This window comes from Chamaea fasciata, unplaced genomic scaffold (assembly GCF_029207755.1).
Source record: "Chamaea fasciata isolate MVZ Bird 193981 ecotype frontalis unplaced genomic scaffold, bChaFas1.0.hap1 SCAF_13, whole genome shotgun sequence".
NCBI lineage: Eukaryota > Metazoa > Chordata > Aves > Passeriformes > Sylviidae > Chamaea > Chamaea fasciata.
In genome coordinates, this window is record NW_027094098.1 from 559,975 (window position 1) to 582,544 (window position 22,570).

The 22,570-nt window shown below is 43.3% G+C and overlaps 2 protein-coding genes across 7 annotated transcripts in view; one reads left to right on the forward strand and one right to left on the reverse strand.

The window, feature by feature from the left end:
* PRKCD (protein kinase C delta) overlaps positions 1-13,530 on the forward strand; it is a 61,681-nt gene extending 48,151 nt beyond the window's left edge. For 4 of the 5 annotated variants that reach the window (XM_066195222.1, XM_066195223.1, XM_066195225.1 and 1 more), the window contains 14 exons: positions 1,398-1,554; positions 2,172-2,203; positions 2,870-2,955; positions 3,241-3,370; positions 3,999-4,099; positions 5,602-5,698; positions 6,005-6,135; positions 6,791-6,964; positions 7,506-7,597; positions 9,094-9,156; positions 10,295-10,433; positions 11,254-11,442; positions 11,656-11,784; positions 12,988-13,530. In XM_066195222.1, the coding sequence (XP_066051319.1) occupies positions 1,398-1,554; positions 2,172-2,203; positions 2,870-2,955; positions 3,241-3,370; positions 3,999-4,099; positions 5,602-5,698; positions 6,005-6,135; positions 6,791-6,964; positions 7,506-7,597; positions 9,094-9,156; positions 10,295-10,433; positions 11,254-11,442; positions 11,656-11,784; positions 12,988-13,146 (1,679 nt within the window). In that variant the 3' untranslated portion in view covers positions 13,147-13,530. The remainder of the gene's footprint in view (positions 1-1,397; positions 1,555-2,171; positions 2,204-2,869; positions 2,956-3,240; positions 3,371-3,998; positions 4,100-5,601; positions 5,699-6,004; positions 6,136-6,790; positions 6,965-7,505; positions 7,598-9,093; positions 9,157-10,294; positions 10,434-11,253; positions 11,443-11,655; positions 11,785-12,987) is intronic. The other variant, XM_066195224.1, reaches the window with a different exon arrangement.
* A 3,660-nt stretch (positions 13,531-17,190) lies between these two features.
* The window catches only part of LOC136296199 (6-phosphofructo-2-kinase/fructose-2,6-bisphosphatase 4), a 50,239-nt gene continuing 44,859 nt past the window's right edge, over positions 17,191-22,570 (reverse strand). For both annotated transcript variants that reach the window (XM_066195075.1, XM_066195080.1), the window contains one exon: positions 17,191-18,735. In XM_066195075.1, the coding sequence (XP_066051172.1) occupies positions 18,676-18,735 (60 nt within the window). In that variant the 3' untranslated portion in view covers positions 17,191-18,675. The remainder of the gene's footprint in view (positions 18,736-22,570) is intronic.

Sequence of the window (22,570 nt, forward strand, 5' to 3'; positions counted from 1 at the left end):
TCAGGCTTGCAGTGAGTGCGACTTGGCAAGGGAAACAAATCTGCTTCTGTCAGTGCTAAAAGCAAGGCTCCACTGATAATGACAAAATGCAGCAGTGCAACGGAGCAAATTTGAAAAAACTATTAAATTGACAATGAGAAAAATGTTCTTCCGACTTTTTCCTTACTCCATTGCTGTGGAAATTTCTAGCCTGCAAACAGCAAGATCCTGTTGCCCTCAGCTTTACAGCACTTTGGAGCTGTGAACCATGTCCACATTTCTTCCAGGCTGGCACCCAGAAGCTGCTGGCCAGAGATGATGGAGTTAGGAGTTGATCAGCTACTCATTGCCAGCTCAAGCTTTCATCTTCTCCTGCTGGGTGGGATTGTCCCCCAACAGCTCCTTTCAGTTGGCAAGAAATGTGTTCTCCCAGTTACTCCGTGTCTTGATACACCTGCATTGGGTTACCTCTGCTACAAACCCCTAGGACTTTAAAAATGCCTAATTAAGACTAAACAGTCTGAGTTTGTGTCTCAGCCTTATAGCCACAAATATGCATTTTTGTAGAAGAAACTCAGAAGCTGCCTTGGAAATGAGTGAAAATAACCATAACCTCTAATGAAGACCTGTTGGACTTGGAGCCTGAGAATTCGTTTGTTGTTTTGTTTCTTGGCTTAATGCTACGTGTGATTTCTATGGGATCCAGTATTAGATGCTACAGTAAGTGGGAGCAAGTAGTATTATTATAATACTAAATAATCTGACTCCATGGGGGCTAGGGGAAAAGAATTGAGACTGAGACTTGTGGAAAGATAAAACATGAATGTTATGAAACAGCAAAATGGAAATGTCGAACTGAAAATCTAATTTGTCCTTGTTGCTTAATGATCCTGGAGGCTGGAAGAAAGTCATCTTCCAGTAGGATGGTCCTGTGGTCACCCAGAAGGTCGTGCAGCAGTTCATCTGAATTTCTGCTGTAGTTCTGGTTCAGGAGGGCAGGTGCAGCAGCAGCATGGAAAGGCTTCTGCTGACCTTCCTGCTTCCAATAAAATACTTATTCATATTAAACATAAATCACGTAAGAGAAATAATAGGGTTGGTTTTCTTTCAAGGAACAACACAGATTGTCACTTCTCTATCAAAACTGTGTTCCATCCCTGCTTTTTGCTGTCAGTTCATCAGCTGAAGGCTTCTTCTGTGTGGGCAGGAGTGGGAGGTGCTTGCACAGGAACACCTTGGGAAGCAGTGTGTGCACCTGTCCCACCCCTGTTGGGCAGAAACTCTGCAGAAGGCAGGTGTAAAATGAACAGAAACACGAGTCAGGAATGGAAAAATAAACTGAACATTTGGGAGAAGCAAATATTAACCTTTGTAACAGCTGCAAGTATTAAGAGTGTGTCTTCTTGTGTTCCCCTCAGACTGCAGACAGTCGGTCAGGGAAGAGGAGGGGACAGTAACTATCAACAGGAGAGGAGCTATCAAGCAAGCCAAAATCCACTACATCAAAAATCATGAATTTATCGCCACCTTCTTTGGACAACCTACATTTTGCTCTGTCTGCAGGGACTTTGTATGGTAAGAAAGAAAATCTAAGTTTCCCCCAGCTCCAAGGGCCAAGTTACTGCAAAATTTGCTTCGGATATACTCAGACAAAACATGACAAATAAATTTATGTTAGGAAATTGAAGTTATATACTCACTAAGAGCATTTTTACACATAAGAACGATAGTTGTCTTTTACATTGAGAAATAGAACTTGAACATTTTTGCCACTGAAATAATAGGCAGAAATTCCATTAGTATCAAGTGATATCTGGCCATGATCATCATCAGTTCTGTCACAGGAGAACAAGAGGTACGAGTCTGAGAAAATAATGCCCAGACTTTGAGATGTGAAGTGACTAATGGCAGACTAGAGGGCCACAAGTTGGATCCCTTTCAGAGGAAGGTTGATTTTGTCCTAAGTTAGGCTGGGAGGATTTCCCATGTGATTGAAACCTTGTTGTTTCTGGGTTTTCCTCCTAATTTGCAGGTCTGTCAAATGCAGGACCTTATCCTTATCAGAGGTTTCCGATTACCAGAATTTAGAGCAGCTTATTAATTTGTTGGTTGACATGATTAAAATAAAATAAACCAGCCATCTTTTACTCCAGAAAATATATTAATTTTCTTTTTTATAATTTGTTTTTCAGGGGACTCAACAAGCAGGGATACAAATGTAGACGTAAGTTGATTTTTTTTTTTTTTTAACTTCTTATGCTGCTTTCCACATGAATCTGGAGATCTAATAGTTACTCTTGAAAAAAAAACCTGTAAATATGCATGGCACAATACATCATCACTATGGGTAGTAGATGTTAAATATCAATTTTGCACCATAACCAAAAGAATCTGCCTATGATTCCTACCTGGGACTTCAGTATCAAGGTTTAGACTTAGCTATTCTTCTCAGAAGTGTGTAATGCCATTGAAAAGTTGCACTCATTTATGACAGCAGTTCTTAGTGAAACCTTTTCTAAAATGAATTACAACTCTTGAGGGGTTTCACAGCTGAATTGAAAATAATTTTTGACTCGGCACAGATCTGTGTATTACTCGAAGTAGGGAGGAGCTATCAAAGGGTAAAACTCCAAAGCAAAATATTGTCCTTATGTTGTCAGATACTGGGGGTATTGCTGATTTAGTTTAGAAATAAAGTTTATGGTAGAAGAAAAGGGGTGGGGGAATCAGCTTAAAAAAGTTTATTATCTTGATAGAAAATAAACTTTTGGTATATATAGTATAATGCAAAAGGAGTGTGCTCTTCACATTCTGCCATTAAATGCAAACACTTCACTCCATGTATTTACTATCTGACGGAATCCTTTTTTTTCTTGTGCATGTCTTGAAGAATGCAACGCTGCTATTCATAAGAAATGCATTGATAAAATCATTGGGAGGTGTACTGGTACTGCAGCCAACAGCAGGGACACAATGGTAAGAGCTGGAACAACATATTTAGAATGTAATTATGTAATTAAACGTTGCTGAACTTACAAAACCTTGTAACAGAAGCTAACAACTCCACTTGGGAGATGCTTGGCTGTACAACCCAAGGTTCTGTCTTTGCTTAAAGTTGTATAAAGTTCTGTAACACGCAGTGGGGAAAGCTTTCAAGTAAGAAAAGCAGCTGAGAGCTCTGTGAGGGGTGGGTGGGCAGATCCACCTCCCTGCTGGGTGAGGGGGCTAAGGCTGATGTGAAATCCTTGTGGCTGTGCTCAGTTCCAGAAGGAGCGGTTCAACATCGACATGCCCCACCGCTTCCGAGTCTACAACTACATGAGCCCCACCTTCTGTGACCACTGTGGCAGCCTGCTCTGGGGGCTGGTCAAGCAAGGGCTCAAGTGTGAAGGTGAGGAGGAGAAGGGACCTGGCAGCTCTCTGTGCTTTTCCAGTGTTTCCCCCCCACTGGAGATTGCTGTTGGAGCACACTGTGCCTTTCCATGTGTGTTGTGTAGGGTGGGATTTGTCTCGTCCATGTGGGATAAAAAAACTTTTGTTCAAAAGAGAGACAGAGGCACTGGGCTCATGGGACAGCTCAGCCAAGGTGAGCTGCTGAAGGAGTCAGGAAACATTGCAGGGGTGTAATCTTGAGCATTATCAAAATTACTGTCTTGGGAATAGCTGAAACAGTACCCAATGTAGAGTACTGTTGGAGACTTACTCTACGTACCATCTCAAAGTGTGTTCAAAGCATTTTCTGTGAATATTGCTGTTATAATTCTCCCACAAAAAGGCAATGTGATGATTATTGTCACAGGTTTTGAGAACAAAGTAATGATGATTGGAGGTTTTTTGCTTGTGAAACATTTTTTAGTCTTCATTGTGTTAAATCATAAAACCTGTGATTTTGGTAGCCATTACATGTCCATGTCCAGTCTGGTCTTAAAAAAGGTTTCTGAACTGCACAGAGCAGCCCAGTTTGTTGTAATGTCAGTATTTTCCTGATGCTTGTATAACAATCCTTACATTTCTTTTAGAATGTGGGATGAATGTGCACCATAAATGCCAGAAGAAGGTGGCAAACTTATGTGGAATAAACCAGAAGTTGCTAGCTGAAGCTTTAAATCAAGTTAGCCAGGTAAGCTTTATTGCCATTTCTCAGGTAATTACTTGTTTTCAGAGCATTTTGGGGTTTTCACAGCATCTTTTCTGCATCAGTTACGTGCAGTCACAGGTTGGAGACACATTCATGACTCGAGTTACCAATGACCACGAGACAAATGAGGTTTTATTGTTCAGAACCCTCAAATTTCCCAGGCTTGGACAGCCAATGGGTTGGGATCCCTGCACCACCCAGCTCCCTGACCACTGTCTGCCTTCAGGATTGAACAGGGCTGGCCGTGGGTCCCCTGTTTAGGTTTGAATCCAACCTCCCCTTGCCTTATCTTGGGACTTGTTTTACTTCTAGGCTGGTCGAGTTTGGGTGTGTGATATGGCCAAATTTATCTTGGCTACAGACCAGCTGAGCTGTGACGCATCACTTTTATGGGGAACTGTATTTGGAAAAGAGGAAATGCAAACAGCTTTGTCTTTTTTAATTTGACACTTATAGAGACTAACAAAGGTATCAATAGTCTCAAACTGAAACAGGGAAAGGGGTTTGCCACTTAAAGAATTTTTTTAAAAGATATGTGGCTTCCTGAAATCCGATTTTGTTCTTCTGTGGTGCCAAGATTATTCTGTTTCTTTCTGTTTAATCAGCAATGTTGTAATGCTGAAAATCTGTTTTTACACGCTTCAACTTTAAAATTCCACTTGAATGATAAAATTAAGTGAATAAGGAGAAATATACCAGATATTCTCATTTTTTATTCATCTGATATATAGATATATAGATGGATGTATATACACACACACACATAGAAAACTCCTCTGGGATTAATGCTGGCCCCATAGCTTGCATTATTCATCTCCTGCTGCAGCCTGATTCTTTTCTGAGCAGCTTCTGCAAATAAAGATTCAGACACAAACTCTGAAATTAACCAGGAAAATATATCACAGAAGCCAACAGTGCTTCCTCTGAGATGTGCATTCCTAAGCTTTCACAGGATATTTACTTTGAAAACAGTGAGAGCTGTTGTGGCAGCTCTTTCATGACACAGGAGCTCAATCTTTTCATTACTGAAATTTGATCTCAGGGATCTTCCATATGTAAAAGTTGTTTCCCTGATGTCACATCCAGATATGACTTCAGCATGACCAGTAAAACAGTGATTCCCACCTCCTCTTTCACATGAACAGACATCCAAGGGGACATTTCCCACAGTTCAGATTCTTTCCACTGTGGTTCAAACCATTATACCTTTAATAATTTTGCAATGAACATAGGAACATGGACTGTTCAGGAATTTCAGTGACTTACTGTCTTGCAGTAAAAGGAAATAAAGCAAATGGTTGATGTGAAGCTGTAAAGAAGGTGACTAAATAGTCTGTGAACCAGACTTCTTGAGAAAAGATACATTCTGGGAGTTGATAATTTAAAATAAAGGTTTATGCTGTCATCATGTTACATTTAAAGCTATTACTCTATTTCTAAAGTAACAGTGCTAATATAATTTCAAATGTTCCCCTTCTCCCCAGAAATCTACACGAAGGTCTGACTCTGGATCTGTAGAAAGCGTTGGTATTTATCAAGATTTTGATAAGAAACATAAAGCTCCCGGAGGAGACACAACAGGTGAGGAAACAGTGTTTCAATATAGCCACTTATCAGCCAGACAATTTCAGAAGTTATTCATTCTTGCCTTGTGTTTGACAATTTTTTTAGTAAGTGCTGTTAAAAAGAGCACCATGTATTTCTTTTTACCATCTCCTGGCCACATGAGAAGCTTACACAGGACTTGTCCCTTATGTTTAGGTTCACCAGTAATTCCAGCAGCAGATGCACTGAAAAAGATTACGTCAGTACCTAATTCTTACCCAGGGCTGCAAGTCCTGCAGTGTTCCTGCATCCACTGACCTTTCCCCTCCCTGTTTTGATCAGCAGATAACAGCGAGTACGATAAGCTCTGGGAGGTAAACACAACCAAGCCAGTGCCGAGAGCTGCAAGGAGAAAATTCAACATAGACAGCTTTGTCTTCCACAAAGTGCTGGGGAAAGGAAGCTTTGGAAAGGTAGGTGACAAACTGAGAGTTAAGGTGTCTGCCTGGCACCATCTCTGCAATGTGAAGGGTTGTTTCCTTTAACCAGAAAGGTCTCACAGCTTCTTGGGTCAGTAATCTTCTAAGAATTGTATTTAGACATCTTTGTCAAAGGCACTAGAAATTCATCAGCTGGATCTTGTGTAAACCCAGAAGTGATTCATGGTGCAGAGCAGTTTGTCAGTGTTGAGTATCGAGGCAGAGGAATTGCCCTTTAATGCACCCAGTGCAAATGGATGTTTTAGTTCTGTTCCCTATACACAGAAAGAGCCTCACAATGCCCCAGTGCAATGGCAGGGGATGTTTGGGAGAGCAGTGGGACCTCCATGGGCTCTGTCCACTGCTGTCCCTGAAACTGCAGCTCTGGTGACAGACCAGGCTTTACACGGCTGCTGCTCATACACTCACAAGACATTGACAGAAAAACGCTGTGCCTGTGGTCCTTGAGCCCTATTGCCTCATCTGTGTCCAGCAGCTTCACCTTCCCAAACTTTCCTCACCTTTCCCATTTAAATGTGTTTTTTAATTGTCAGAGCACCTGCTCTGAACACCTTTGGCTTTCCCTCACTGATAGATCAGCTCCAGTCTTTCCTACACTTGCTGTACTCTCATCTTTTATTTTTTGTAGGTTCTGCTTGCTGAGCTGAAAGGGAAGAACGAATTCTTTGCTGTCAAAGCTCTGAAAAAAGACGTGGTGCTAATTGATGATGATGTGGAATGTACCATGGTGGAAAAGAGGGTCCTCGCTCTTGCCTGGGAAAATCCATTTCTCACACATCTTTACTGCACGTTTCAGACAAAGGTAAGAAAAATTTAAATGGTGACAGCAACAAAACAGATTGAGCCTTTTAATGGATGCTGATACCAGCAGTCAAATGGAAGTAATTTAGTGATGCAAGAATTAAATGTCCTTTTCCTGTGATCTGTGCAATAATTCATGGGCCTAATGGAAAGGAAATACGAGCATGACCAAACAGATCTTGATAAGGACAGAATAAAATCAGAAGAACATCTATGCAGTCTGGAATTAGAAGGAGTTTATTAAAGTCCTTGATCTAAGCTTTACCCTCAGTTCTGGGAAAAGGATGACTGTCACAGATTGAAATCAGGAAGCCTATTTAAGTGTGTATTAAATCTAGAAACCCACAGAATACAAGATCAGATATTTATATTTACAAGACCAGTCCCACTTAACTCTGTAGGAGCTTCATAGGGGTGCATGAAACCAAAAATACTTCAGGAGAAGAGGGAAGTGGCTGCTTGGTCCCCTGGAGGCACATTGCTACTCCATTTATGGTTGGATAATGTCAGTAATTGTTCCATTCCCTGGTTATCTGCAAAAGGATCATTTGTTCTTCATTATGGAGTTCCTGAATGGGGGAGACCTGATGTTCCACATCCAAGACAAGGGGCGTTTCGACCTCTACAGAGCAACGTGAGTCCTCAACCCTCCATTCCCCACCTCCCTGAGTGATTTAATCTCTGGCTTTATGGCTTCTGTGCTCCTCCTCACCTGCAGTCAAGTTTCAGTGGCTGATGGTTGCAAAGATGTTTCTAAGCACTGGTTGAATACAGTGAAGTTCACTTAATGATGTGTGGAGTTGTGATTGCTTAATTTAGGTAACAGTGTGATGTTGTACTTCATGAGATGCTTGTTCCTAGAGGTGCAAAATAAATTGCAACATAAGCCAGCACTGAAAAGCAAAAGGCACAGCTTCAGTGTACTTTAGGACAGTGTTCTGATGGAAAAAATTGGAAAACAGCATGGGAGGAAAAAGTTCAGCACTTACTGCTATTGCTAAATTGACATGATAGTACAAAAAGCCGCATTCCATGAGATGCTAATTAATTGGGTAAGCACTTTGTTTAGTAAGTACACCTGTGTCAGTTTTCTGTGATTTAAGTTTTCAGCTCCAGTGATCTTTAAAGGGTGCCAAAATACTGTATTATTGTTACTTTAGCTATCATTTTTAGTTTGAGGTCGGTTTCTGCTTCTCTCATCCACACCCATAGGCGTTTTAATGGCATCATTTGAAGGGGTGGCATGTAAACCTTAAAAAGTAACAGTGCAGAGTCCTGGACCTGTCTGTAAACCCAGGGACATTACTTCTGTTACTGGCACTGCACTAAGGATTGCTGACTGGATGGGATCACAAGAAGTCTGGCATCAACAGCTGGTGTAGGCCAGCTCCCTTCCCACTCTCCCCAGCAAAAATGTGGATAAAGCCCCTCCAGCTTACCTGCATCCCAGCAAACACCTGTGCTTCTGGCATCCTCTCTGGGTATATTCTGTGCCTATTTGTTTTGGACCAGCACTCGTTTTCTATACAGAAATGGAAATAGTTTCGTATTTTTCCAATTAAAAAAATATATGCTTTTTGGGGCAGAGGGAGGCATTCATTCAGGTTTTCCTTCATGTCCCCTAGATTATCACCTCTTTTTTTTTGAGGAGAGTGCCCCTGAAGCGATGGCACTTTTCAGTCTGTCTGTTGTGACCAGGCAGGTGCAGAGGGAGACAGGTGAGGCCCAGTTCTAACCTTGCCACTGGTGCCCAGTCCCTCCTGCAGCAATCCTGGGGAGCTGAGCTCCCAGTAGCTCTCTTTCAAAAGGCATGTGCCTATCACTAAAACCACACAAAGACTGTTATGAGGGAGGAGGGAAAGGATGGTGTTCCCTGAGGGATGTGGGATGAAGCTTTACAGCAATTCCTGCTGTGTCCCCTCTGCTGTTTGGTGTTGGACACTGCCGATGTGTGGTGAAGGGATTACCTTGCAGGTTACAGCATCTGGCTGCATACACACAGAGATATTGGGATTTAAAGATGTGTACAGTGCTTCTCGCTCCATGAAAAGATGCGCACAGCATTATTTTGGCTACCTGCATTGACTGTTGTAACTGAGTGAAGATTAAAATATGTTCTGGTCTTTTCAGGTTTTATGGAGCTGAAATTGTATGTGGGCTCCAGTTTCTCCACAGCAAAGGCATTATTTATAGGTGAGTACCAGCTAGCTCCAGGCTGGGACCTGGGAATTGTCTTAGCACTTCATGCATCTTTTAATTCCTGATTGATGTAACAAGCACAAGCTCTCTGTCAGAGATCTGATGTAGTTCCAAGGCCGTTAACGTGCTCAAGATGAATCTCTGTTTGCGTGGTTTTTTCCTTGGCAACTGGAATGATGGAGTGGGGTTTATGTTACACAAAAGCAGTTTTGTTTCAGTTATTTTCAAACACTGCCTTCAATTCATGAGTCTATTTAGTGTGGAGGTGAGGGAGAGGCTCCTGGGCAAACCACCGAGGTGGAAGTTCCCTGCTTTGCCTTCTGATGAAACCACAACATTGATGCTTTTGCCTCACAAGGCATCAAGGGCCAGACCCTGATCCACTGCTGGTGCTGGGAACTTCAGTTACCCAGGAGAAAAGACTGCCCTCATCTTATGTGAAGCTCTCTGCTCGATTTCAGCCCTTGCTAAGCAGAGGGCTGTTCAGTTTCTCTCCAGCCTGCCTTCCTTGGTATGTGCATTTGCAGCCAGATGGACAAAAAATGCAGGCATGGTCAAAGGGAGGGAATGTAGCTTTTGGAAACCGCTGGGAAAAAAGCTCTTTTTTTTGGTTGCGGAAAGACATGAATAGGGCCCTTCACAGGCTGTGTCACAACACATGAACTTGTGCTGTAACCAGGAACGAGTCACAGGTAGTGTTAAGAGCTGGGCAGGTCTCAAACAATCAAATTCCTGCCAAAGGCTCTCAGAATCCAACACAATCCTTCTTTTGAGCCCTGGAGCTGGTGCAGCACTGCTGTGTCAGCTCCTGGGGCATTAACTCACGCTGCCTTCCAGCAGCAACAGCAGCTCTGGCTGTGCTTCTGGATCTGAAAGCAAATGTGCCAGATTATAAGGTCACATTCTATATGTGCACCTCGGCCTCTTTCTTTGACAAGAGAGAATTCTTCCCTTGTCCCTCATGCTTTCAAAGCACAAAAGAACCATTTTGGATGGATTGTGTTTATGGATGATTATTTCCTTGAAAAGCCTCTGGGTGAGCAGCTGGGGAGGTGTTTATCAGTGAAGAAACTGTGTGCACCTGATTACAAAAACTACTTAAAGCACAACATTTTGAAAACACTTTTTGCAGAGATCTAAAACTGGACAATGTGATGCTTGATAAAGATGGCCACATCAAAATAGCTGATTTTGGAATGTGCAAAGAGAACATTGGTGGTGACAACAAGGCGAGCACTTTCTGTGGGACCCCAGACTACATCGCTCCCGAGGTCAGTGTGGCACACACAGACACTTCTGGCATGGATTTAGTGCCCTGATGGCACAAGAGCTGCTGGGATTAATCACCTCTTTGTAAAATAATAGTTCAGAAAAGTCCAAGTCTAATTAGAGGAAAAAATCTAATCAGAGGAAAAATAAAAGTGTCTGTGTTTTTTATTGAAGGTACTTGAGATTTTAAAATATTCTGTAGCTGTAAGTTTAAAAAAATGTGGGTTTGGAAAGTTAAAACGCTCAGTTTTTAAGAGGGGGGGTTAGGTATAGCCAGCACTCCCATGGGGCTCCTGCAGAAGGAATCTATGTAGGTGCACTGCAGATGGAGAAGAGACTTGTGCCTGTGCAAAAAAACAGAATTCAAAACAAAAGGAGCCTTTAAGGGGAATCTCAGGAGTTTAATTCTGTGTTAGTTATTTAAAAAAAATCTTATTTGCAAAGCAGCCCAACTAAGATATTTTGCCTTTAAAGGTATAAATTATGGCAAAGACTTCTCTAGGAATCTACTTTGCAGCACTGCTTGCTTCTCCCTTCATCCTGTAAAGAAACTAGAGAGGATGTTTTTTAAGTCTATGGTTACTTAAAGTTAAGGGAGAAAATTCCTGAATGAGAGCGAAGAGCTGTCCATGGAGCTGGCCACATTCCCACAAACAGCAGCCATGGATAAAACCACAGCTCTGCATCAGTGTCCACAATTTCCCAGAGAGATGGATTTTTATTTTTCCCCTAAGTGCTCTAGTCATTTAAGATTCTCTCTTGAAATACATCTGGTTTTTGGGATGGATTGCTGCTTCTTACCTCTTACCTGTATTCCCTCAGATCCTGCAGGGTTTGAGGTACACGTTCTCTGTGGACTGGTGGTCATTTGGGGTGCTGCTGTATGAGATGCTGATTGGCCAGTCCCCCTTCCACGGGGATGATGAAGATGAACTGTTTGAGTCAATCCGAGTGGACACCCCTCACTACCCACGCTGGATTACCAAGGAATCAAAGGATATATTAGAAAAGGTAGGACTGATGCTCAGCTTGGGGTCCTGGTACTGTCTCTGTGCAGGGAGAGACAAATCTCCTAATAAAGGAGCTGTTTATCAGCAAATTGCTCTTTCAAAGGGAAAGCCAGGTCAGATGAATTCCTAATGCTCTGTCAGCACCTTTGGTTGTTTTAGCACCATACTTGCAATTCTTCCCCTAATGCTTTGTGCTGGGTGTCTTCTCTTGCAGCTCTTTGAAAGGGATCCAGCAAAACGACTTGGGGTCACTGGGAATATCAGAGAGCATCCTTTCTTCAAAACAATCAACTGGACAGTGCTGGAGAAGAGGGAGGCAGACCCTCCCTTCAAGCCAAAAGTGGTACGTGGGTTGTTCTTTGTTCTTAGTAAAGAGCAGCCCAGGGGGAAGGGGTGAATTCTGTACCTGCACAAAGGATCCTACTGCTATTTTCTCATCACAATTTATAGATGAGGAAGTTGTGTATCTGTAAACCCATTGTTCTTGGATGGTTCACTTCTACTCAGGTGCACTGTGCTTCTTTGACTGCCCTGAGATCTTCCTGTCAAGACTGTCTTCCTATTGCTCTCAAGGAGCTTCTTTATTAATAGAACATTCAGGAAAACCATCAGATAGCTTTGATCTCCATTCCCTTCTGCACTAGAATGTTCACAGTTCCTTGCAGTTTGCTTTTCTGAAATGCCACATGGGAGGAGCAGCAGTCCAGGCTGCTCAGCTGGTACCTGACTGCAGGCACTCTGTGCAAGCATTAAATCTCTGCTGCTTCAAACTCACCCAGGCATCTCCAAGGGGGCAGGAAGCAGCATCCTCTAAGGTACTAAACTTGGAATTAATATACATGCCTAATGCTATCTGAAAAAACACCTACAGTACAGACTGTACCTCAGTCTGTATCACAGTGGGATGCTGTTGCTTCAACTCACCTGGTTAAAAATCCAACCCACTGTTTCTCCAGCCTGTTACCAGAACAGGTGAAACGGTCTGGAGGCAACAGCCTCTTTAAAATGTACTCTATGGAGGAGAGCTGTCCCCTTCAAACACACAAGGTTTTGTGTTGCTTGTTCCCAGAGAAGTGGAAAATCTGGAAACATAAGGATCCTACAAACAGTAATCTTTGGCGGATCAGACTGTTTACATGAATATTTCTGAAACACAGAACAGCTGCTATCAGGCATTGCTTTATTCTCTGAACAAGTACAGCCTGTGAAATGTCCTCAGGAATTTAAACATTTTGGTTAATGGCAAGAAATGCTGATCTGATGTGTAAGATAATGCTGCATTACTTTTGTCAACAGATAATCTTTGGGTAATAACCCAGTCTTATCCCAGATCCAGGTGGTTCTTCTCCAAAGCAACCTGGGTTTGATTTTTCTCTTGGTTTTCAACTGACAATAAGAAAGTGCCAAGTTATTATCTTATAGTCTTGTTAAAATAGGTTAAAATGAGGGAGCTCAAAGACTAACTCCCCAACATTTTGTATTTAAATAATTTGTTCTAAAAGAAAATACAAAGTTTGTCTTAAACTGTCTTCCCTCTCTAACACAGAAATCAGCAAGTGACTACAACAACTTTGACAGAGAATTTCTGAGCGAGAAGCCAAAATTGTCTTACAGCGACAAAAACCTGATCGAGTCCATGGATCAGTCTGCATTTGATGGATTTTCTTTTATTAACCCGAAATTTGAACAGATCTTGAACAAGTAAGTCTCTAAACAGCTGGACTTTAAAGCAGAGTTACACATTACAAACCCAGACTCCCAAGTGTTAATGCATTCCAACCACATTGATACTTCAGCATAATACACGGTAGTGTGATGAATTATGTTCAACTCCTGATTTATTGGCAGTGTTTTTATGCATGGTTGGGTTTAAGGTATGTGAATCATGTGCATTATTTTCTCTGTTTGGGAAAATGTAAATTCTGTTTGGTACTTGAATGTAATTATGTTTTATATATATATATGTGTGTGCTGTATATTTTGCTTGAGAGAAGACACTGGGGAACAGAAGATGTCTTTTTAAAAATGTGTTTGAGCCCTTGGTTCTTTTATTTGTCTTCAATTAAAAGAAAGTTTAATGTAACTTTCATTCATGGCTCTATCATTTTTAACAATATACAATTTAACTCCAGTTGTCTTTAAACTACAGTGAAAAAAAAATAATGCTTGGTCAGCCATGATCAGTTTCTTAAAATATTTATTTTTGTGAATTAAACAAAACGAAGTGCCAGACAAAAGCAGAGGTTCCTAGTGTAACACCAGCTGCTATGGGAAACAGCTCAGGGGTGCTTTTGCTGAATAAATGCTGCATATTTATTCCAAGGCAGTCCAAGCATGAGACAAAGAGGCCTCAGCATCCCAGAGCAGCCCCATCCTGCCTGGGGATGTGGGGTTCTGCCACTAACTGGCACTTCCTGCTAACCGCCACGACACTCACAGCAGGACAGGACACAGGTTATCACTCTGGAGTTACTTGCCTGGTCTGACTGAGGAATTATTCTGTTTAGCTGCCAAACACAAAATCCTTCTTCCAGTTTCATTTGCTTGTTTGTAACACAGCAGCTGTGGCTCCTCCTGCTTGCTGTTCGAAAGGCACAAAAACAGATCCTGCTTTCTTGCAACACCTACTTCTGAATTTTGATTTTTAGCCATTAGTGAGAAAGAAAAACTGATGTAATTACTGCAAAGCTCCTTCCAAAACCTTTGCCTTGCAGTCAGCTCATAAAATTCAGGCTGAAGCAAGGTTTTCTTGCTTCTCGGGAGCCTTCTGTATCTTGTAATACTATTGCAAATGATTTGATTTTCTCAACACTGAGCAGTCAGAAAAAAATGTACGTGTGTCAGTTCATCCAAGAATTACAGAATGCTGCAGAACTCTTAGGAGCACCCTGGAGCTTCTGGGTAATTTCAGACTGTTAATCCTGCTGAAAGAGCAGCTGAAAGCCATAATACTTTGTAGAGACTCAAAAAAATACACTGCTGCCTTTGTTCTTCTCTTAAAAAACAGCTCTAGGTTAGTGTTGTAACTCAAGTAATGCCAGCATGCCTTGGATGCCATCTGAGCCTGCAGCAGATTGAGGCTGGACAGGGCAGAACACAGCTGGCATTTCCCAACAGCCAGGGCTGGCCTGGTTTTCCAATCCCAGTCCAAGGGGAACAAGCAGTGCCGTGAGGTGCTGCAGGGAGAGCAGGAACCTGCGGTTTTTTTCCCTTCACACAACCTACAGTCACTTCTGGTTTGCCATTTTTCACCAGAAAGTGATTCTGCCTTCCAAGGTGAGAGCTGGGCCCTTGCACCCGAGCAGAAACACATTTCTAGGTAAGAAGTTACAGATGTGAGTGCCAGCAGCAGTGGGGTTTTGCACACAAAGAAGCTGTTATGAACTATAAGTAGTAGTAAATATTCCTTGAGAACACTGCCTCCCTGTACTCACCTGCTCTGCTCTGGAGCAACAAGTGCCAGATCTGCTCAAGAGGCTTCACACAGCAACTCTTTCAGCTGGCATCTGCCTGATGTACCAGGAGCATCTATCTCCTGCTGCCACAGCTGTGCCCCACTGCACTCGTGACACAGGGGCACAGATCCCTTTCCTCCGCAGAGCAGCTACTCCACCTCTCCTCCACGGCAGCCCTGTCCTGTTCAGGCCCTGCCCTGCACCACTGTCACCTCCTGACAGCACAGGCAGGAGAGCTCCTCCACCTCGTCTGCAGAACTGCTGCACCCCAGGGCCACCTGTGAGCACCATCTGGGTTCACTCGCCCATCAGCTCTGGGTCATCCTCATACTACTGGAAGTTTCAGCCATTAAAGGATTTTCTCCAGAAAGCAGCCTAACAGCTCTAAAACAAAGAAGTTACCTGCTCCTCAAACAGAAATACAGAGTGGAGTTAAACAATGAAAAAACACTCCTCCAACCTCGCAGAGAAGAGACAAGTGGTTACCACCTGGGGCGCTGCAAACAGCAAGACATGAAAATGTGAGTACATAATTCTAAAAGCACAAAGCAGTAATTAATTTTGTCCTTGTCATTCTGAAGGATAAGTACCCCTGCAAATTTAATGCCTTCCAGCTGCCCTCTGCATACAAACTTGCACTGACAGGCAGCATTTGGCTGTTGGTTTTCAGCTTTCTCAAACCATGAAAGCTCAAAAGCTTTCTCAGCAGCCTGTTCAAGACAATGTAAGAACAGTGGAGTTCTGAAAGGGTGGAGTAAACCTTAATTCCAGTGACCAGGTAAAGCTAATAAAGTCTCACCTTTCTCCTCCATTTGTGTGCAAATCCTGGCGTGCATTTATTTAATCAGTTCTTCCAACTTCTTCCTCTATTATTGAGTTTCCTATTTAATCATAGTTATTTGTCACAGTAAAGCAACCACAGGGTGAATTAATTTAATCCTTACATTTCTACCTGTGCTCCCTAAACCCAGTTAGTGCAAACCGTGGAAGCCTGCTGAGGCTCAGGAACACTCACCTGGCACTTGAGCCACTGGAAATGGACATGGAAAGAAACACATATCAGTGCACTTTGTAGCATTTGATCTTTATTACTTGGATCAAAGGTCAAATGATTACATTTGTCTGAAAGATTACAACAAAGGCCAACGATGTAAGAAAGGACAGTTTAATCCCATTCGAGAGACTGCATCTGAGCCAGGCACACACAGAACAGAGGCAGTCAAATGGTACAAACACAGAAGGTCAGGACAAGGGTTTTCCCCTCCCCTGTCAGTGACTGTTCTGCCAGGAGTGGGGGACACACACTTTGAGAAAGCGACAACTGCAATTCTTAACTGTGCCTGCCCAGAACAGCAGTTAGGGTTACAGCCTGGAAGAACCCATCACTCCAAATCTACATTCAGCTCAAATCTACATTCATCCTCTACACCTGCTCTCTCCAGCCAGGGTCAGATGCAGTCACTGATTTAGTACCTTCCTACTACAGAACCAACAACTTCATTTTTTCTTTTCTCTTCAAGTATCAGCACAATGGTTTATTTACACTTGTATACAACTCTTTTTACTGAACACCCATTGTAGTAAAACACTCATCACAGTATATGTGAAAGCAGGCTATAAAAATACCTACTGTACATAGAACATGTAGCCTCAAGGATGTTACAGCACCTCTGACAGATCAGAGAGGTAAAACAAAGGGGGAGAGGAAACACTTCAAGCCGTGCTTGCCAGCAAAGAGAAGCAGCCCCTGGGCTCCGCTCTCATGGGGGGAAACATTTCTGCCCACATTTCTTCAGCTGGATCTGAGCTCACAATCTGCCAGTAAAATCCCACTTTTCTAATGCAGCCTCCTGGGATTTTTACAGATAAATCCTGACATTCTCAGTGTAAAAACTGTTTAACCACCCCTCCTGTCCCAGCAGAGGAGCAAGGGCTGCCTGGGGCACAGCCAGCTTTCCCACACCACAGTGGGAGGGGAAATTGCTCCTTCAGTTGAGCCACAAAGGTGGCCTTGTTAACCACACATCAATAAATTCACTCCTCTGAGCAGTGCCAGGCAGGCTCTCTCCTCACCCCACAACTATGGGCACAGCTGAATTAATAAAGGTCTGAAATGGCATTACCATAACACACACACACAAAGCTTTAGACAGCAGCGCTTGAAGCAAGTGTTCCTGGTCATTCTGCACCCTACACATTCCTCCTCTGAAACAGAACCCACTATGGCTTACTTCCAGGGCTGAATATATTGCTGAATTTAGCTTACTTACAAAAAAAAAAAAAAAAAAAAAAAATCACAACAGCAGCACATTATTTTATTAACCCTGCACAAACAAAAGACAATTTAGCCCTTGCGTGCAAAACTATGTTACCAGGGCCTGGTATTTCACACAGGAATTCAGAAAAGAAAGAAAAAACCAAAACAACAAAACAACCCAAACAACTCACATGGTAAAAGCTCAATTAATTGGAGAGAATCTTTAGAAAAAAACACAGTCCAGCTACCAAAGAATAGTTCTCATTTCAGAGCTAGAGCCAGCAGCAGTGCTGGCAGCTCACTTCAGTTGTCTGGTAACACACATACAAAATACACTTTGATTTAGTACAGTTAAAAGGTTGTGACCTTGACAGACACAGAAAATTCCATTTTTAGCACTGGAGTTTCACTAGGCATAAAAAAGCAACGAAGAGCTGGGATGATGGAAGGTGCTTTAAACAATACTAAAAACCCCAAGGCAGGTGCACCATGTTAAAAATTACTTCAGAATTTACCTGTTGTTTTTGTTGCATGAGCTGTTAGAATGGTTAAACTCACCTAACCTTTCTGTACTGTTTCCTGGTGTACGTATTAAATGTGGCTATAAAAGAGAAACATGAATTTTTATGTTGAAATTCATTCCAAAAATGCTCTAAAAAATATCTTGACAGCACTAACAAGACAAGCAGCTTTTCCAGCCCCTGACAGGCTGAGTCCTTTTCCCCTCCCTTCCAGACTTACAAAAGCTGCTCATCCCCTCCCATAACTGCAGCAGAAAGGACATGTCTCTCCCTCCATCTTCTCTCTTGATTCATTCCCCAGCTGTCACTCACATTCATGTCCCCCACTACCCTCCAAAATACACCTGGTCTCTGGAAAGTGTTAAAATCTTGCTAAACCAGCAGAATTTCCCAGGTAGCAAATCCAGCTTTAATGCTTTGATTGTCCAAATGGAACATCATCTCCCTTGTGAATTTCAGAAAAATTTTAAGTTGTGGTTGGCAAACCAAAGTTCAATTTAAAACACAGGACAATTATCAGAGCTGATGGGCCTTCCCCATTTAAAGCAGCTTTGCAACATGAAGCCTCCAGTGCTCAAAATGTAGAATTCTGCCCATGTTAAATACACCATCAAAAAAAAACTCCATGTAATTCTAGGCAATCATTCACAGTAAAAATAAGAGAACTCTTAGAAAAAACACTTACAAAAGAAAATAAAGTCTAGTTAAAATCTGATAGTAAAATCAACACGGGCAATTAACCACCTTACATTATTCACGGACAAACAGTAAAAACCCACTGAAACTGCACAAATTTACATAAGAAAAACCTAAAACCAAACTCTGCTCTGCTTCCCACTATCATACCTTTCGAGTTATCCACGAGCACAAGTTTTGTCCAGGGAAGCGGAATCACATTCGAAACGTCTCGAAGGGAAGGGGAGGCGCGTCCATCCCGCCCCGCGCCGACACCGCCGGACCCTGAGCTGCTGCAGGAAGGGCTGCCACCCCGGGAGCTGCAGCTATAGGTGGGTGGGGACTGTCCTCAGAGCTTCTTCTCTCGACCTATTCACACCTACATTCTGCAAATTTAAAGGCAAAAAAAAAAAAAAAATAATAAAGTTTAAAGCAAAGGTCTCACGGCAGCCGCGGCTTTTGCTCAGCGCACAGCTGTGACAGGACACAAAAGGTGAGCGAGTTGTGACGTTCATTTCCTCAAAATACAAGGAAAGATGAGGAAAGGTCCCAGCCCCTGAGCAGGAGTGAGAACCAGGCTTGGACCTCATCCCAGTGCCAGGAGCTTTACAGACACCCAAAAGCAGGATTTCTGCAGCCAGTGAAATGCATCCCTCAGACTTGTATCACACCAGGTCTGGCAGGACAGCTGGTCCCTGTACACCATATGCAGGTCTCAGTGCTACAGCTTTTAAAACCTTTTTTTACTTCAACCACATTCTTCTAACCCACTGTCTCTCCCAGTCTTCATGCATGTAGTGTAAGGAAAAACAGAACCCTGTTTTAAGGCCATAAACCACACAGGAATCAATAAAATCTTGAGGGAGGGAAGCCCACCTCTCCTTGTTCCAAGCACACTCCAGGAAATAATTGCTTAACACCAACAGCCATAAAGCCAATCCCGATCCTAACTGTGAGCAGTCAAATCACTGGAAGAACTCTGAATAACTCCCTGAAGAGCTGGTAACATCAAGTGTTCCCTAAAGAGCTGGTAACATAAAGTTTAAATGCACTTTGGGACGCACATGGCATGTGGCAGATGTCACACTGACACCAGGGAATGCTCCAGTGGTTTTATAACCACATTTATTAGAGTTAACATTCAAAACAAGTCTCTCCAGTCCAACTCCAGGGAAAGGAGAGCCCCATGAGCACACAGTGAGGGGCCCTCTCAGCACATTCAGACACACAACTCCCATCAATCAAAATTCATCAACTCAAAAAGCAATTCAATACCCTCCCCAACCCCAGTTTCTAGATTTCCAGCCATTTCTTATGAAAGCAGGATATAAACAAGCAGCACCAGATTCTCTTTGGAGGCTGAATTCTGCCAACATTGCTCTGCCCTTACCAGTTCTCCTATATCCACATCAGCCCTTTCCTTTGTCAACACCTTCAAGCCCTTGCGTAAATCCCCATTTTTCCACCATAAACACCACAACAAGGTTTCTGGGAATACACACACAGCAGATGCTGCTGGACAGAGCTGTCCAAGTACTGGAAATCTCTGCACCCACCAGCACACAGCCTGACCCACTGTCACATCTCTTTGAAGGAAAGCAAAGCAAAGCAACAACCCTATTTCAAAAAGAAGCTTCTACAAGAAGCACTTCTCCTGCAGCAAGAGGAAAGCATAAGAAAGCATCAGTATCTGCCAAGAACATGAGGGGTTGGCAAAACTCCTAAGTCATATTCTGCATGGTTATAGGAAAAAAAAAAAACAAAACACCAAAACAACAAACCAACAGAACATGCTGGCATTTGGTGTGTTTGTGTTTTTCTTAGCAACTGATGCAACATACCCAGAATTTCCCTGGGACTGCAGAGAGGTCTCCCCAGGCACTCCCACAATACTAGCTGAAATCTTTTAAGCTGAACATCTGATGTTGATTCAAAGAAAATTAAATGGAGCATGAAATGGAGCATCAAAATGCAGGAATCCAGAGGTACTGGAAATTAGTCGGCAAGCAGCAAGAGCTAGACAGTTCAAACATGAAGCTAAAAGGAAATGAGGTTATTACAGCAAGGCAGAAGGTACAGCTTATTTCAGACAATGAGAGGTATTGGATAAAAGCAGCATTTTAACAACTAAGACAGACCCAAAGGGAATATTGATAAGCAGGCAAGAAAGCTGAAAGCAAAAAAAAAAGCTTGAATTTGAGTAAACACGAACAGCCTGTGGAAGCAAAGTGTGCTGAACTGTCACACTGAAGGAAGAGGACTGGGATAAACCCTGATAACCATCCCCAAGGGCTTATTAAACAAACACAGCAGCCAGCAGCAAGACCAGATGAACAGGGGCTTGGAAAGGGACCAATACCCTCATTAACTGTAAGTGGGTTCCTACTCAGCAATCCCATTAGACGAGATGATGGCAGCTGGGCTGTACCCACTTTCAGAACAGCCATGGGCACTGTGAGGGAAAAGCCATGCAACAAGGACAGTGCTGCTGCTTAGAATGGTGATGGAGGTTTCAGCCTTACTTCTGGGACCAGAAGGTGTCCCTACAACTGCCTGGCACCAAGCACACCTGGACAAACCACCATGCTGGGGACAGCCCCACAGCAGCAGCAACACGGTCTGGAGAGCCTGGGAAACACCGGAGGAGGAATAAACACCACACACCTTTCCCAAATACTGTTTCTACCAAGACAGACGCCCTCTTCCTTGGCCAGCCCCAGCAGGAGCTTGCTGTTTCCAGAGTCTGCTCCCCAAGGCAGGAGCAGTCTGACCCTGCCTTCCACAAGAGACATCCAGTCCTCCCTGGAAAGGCTCAAAGTACACAGACTAACTCAAATACCCTCCTATACCACTGCTCCTGCTCTCACTATGCCCTGGCCTTTGTAGGCTTTTCTCCTTTAGGACAGCGCGTCCCCCAGCAAAGTGCTGTGGGTCTCCAACAAGACAGGCCCTGTTTTCAGTTTTACTTTGACTCAGCTACATGTGATCCTCACAGCAGAACAGGAAGATCCTGCAGAAAGGCTCCTGCAGGAAAAAGGAGGAACCTCTGGAGACAACAACCAGCACAGGCATAAACACAGAAATAAACAGCACAATATAAAAATCCAGCACTCTATCAGCCAGCTTCCCCTCAGCAAGCTGTGCCACGAACCACTGCTGACACCTCCCATCCAGCATCAGGCCTTCCTTTTACTGACAAAGCAAGAGCTGCTGAGCAATCCTGCTGTAAGAGGAGACCCCTTAGAGCATTCTGCTTTTGAATATCCACTTCCCTCTGTTGCACACAACAGCACAGTGAGTGCAGTGCTCAGCAGAGGGCAATACGCAGACATGGCCCCAGGAAATCTGGCTGGCAACAGCTGGGCAGGAAAGGAGGGTCCTGGGTGCTCCTGCTGCTTCCCTTCCCTCTGCAACCTCCACCAGTCACAGACCAGGCAAACTTTGCTTTCCTCTCTGGCCACGCTCCTGCGCTCCTGTCATCCTCTCCCTCAATTTTCTCTGACAGCCCAAGCCATCCTTTTCCAAGCAGCAAAACTCAGTTTTTCCACAGCAGACAACTGCACAGATTCTGGCTCCATCAGAAATGCAATGCATTTAATTGCCTTTGGATGGCATTCCCTTAGCTGTGGCCTGCGGAGGTGACAGCACTCAAAGCTGTCTCCATGTGGCTCCTCAGCCCCCGACTATGGCCAGCATCCCTGTGATCCCTCAGGAGCAACAGGTAAGAACAAGTGGACTCATCGTGGTGTGCATGGGGGTACAAGCAGGCTCAGGTGCTCCTCTGGGCCACTTTTCACAGCAAAGCTCATGCCCAGACCCTGGAGCAATTAAACACTGAAAAGTGACCAACTCCTACACCACAGTCATGACAGCAACAGGAAAATGATCCAGGTTCTCCCAATTTCATCCCAGGGACAGTGGTTTAACTAAACACCAAGCACCACGGCAGAAGGCTCTCTGGCCAGAAGGTTACCTGGTTATGGCAAACATTCCCAACTGCTACAAACTTCTGAAGACTTCAGTGCAATTTTAGAAGTGCAGATATGTAACTTTTTTTTTTTTTTCCTCCAAAGTCCTGGTTTGGGAAAAACATACCACCTGAGAAACTTAACAGATAAAAGCTTTCCACAACCTACAGTCCTGCTTACTTTTATTCACTAAAAAACCCCCTCAGAAAACAGTTCTGAGGCTCAGTGTTTTTCTGCCTTTCCCTGCCTCAGT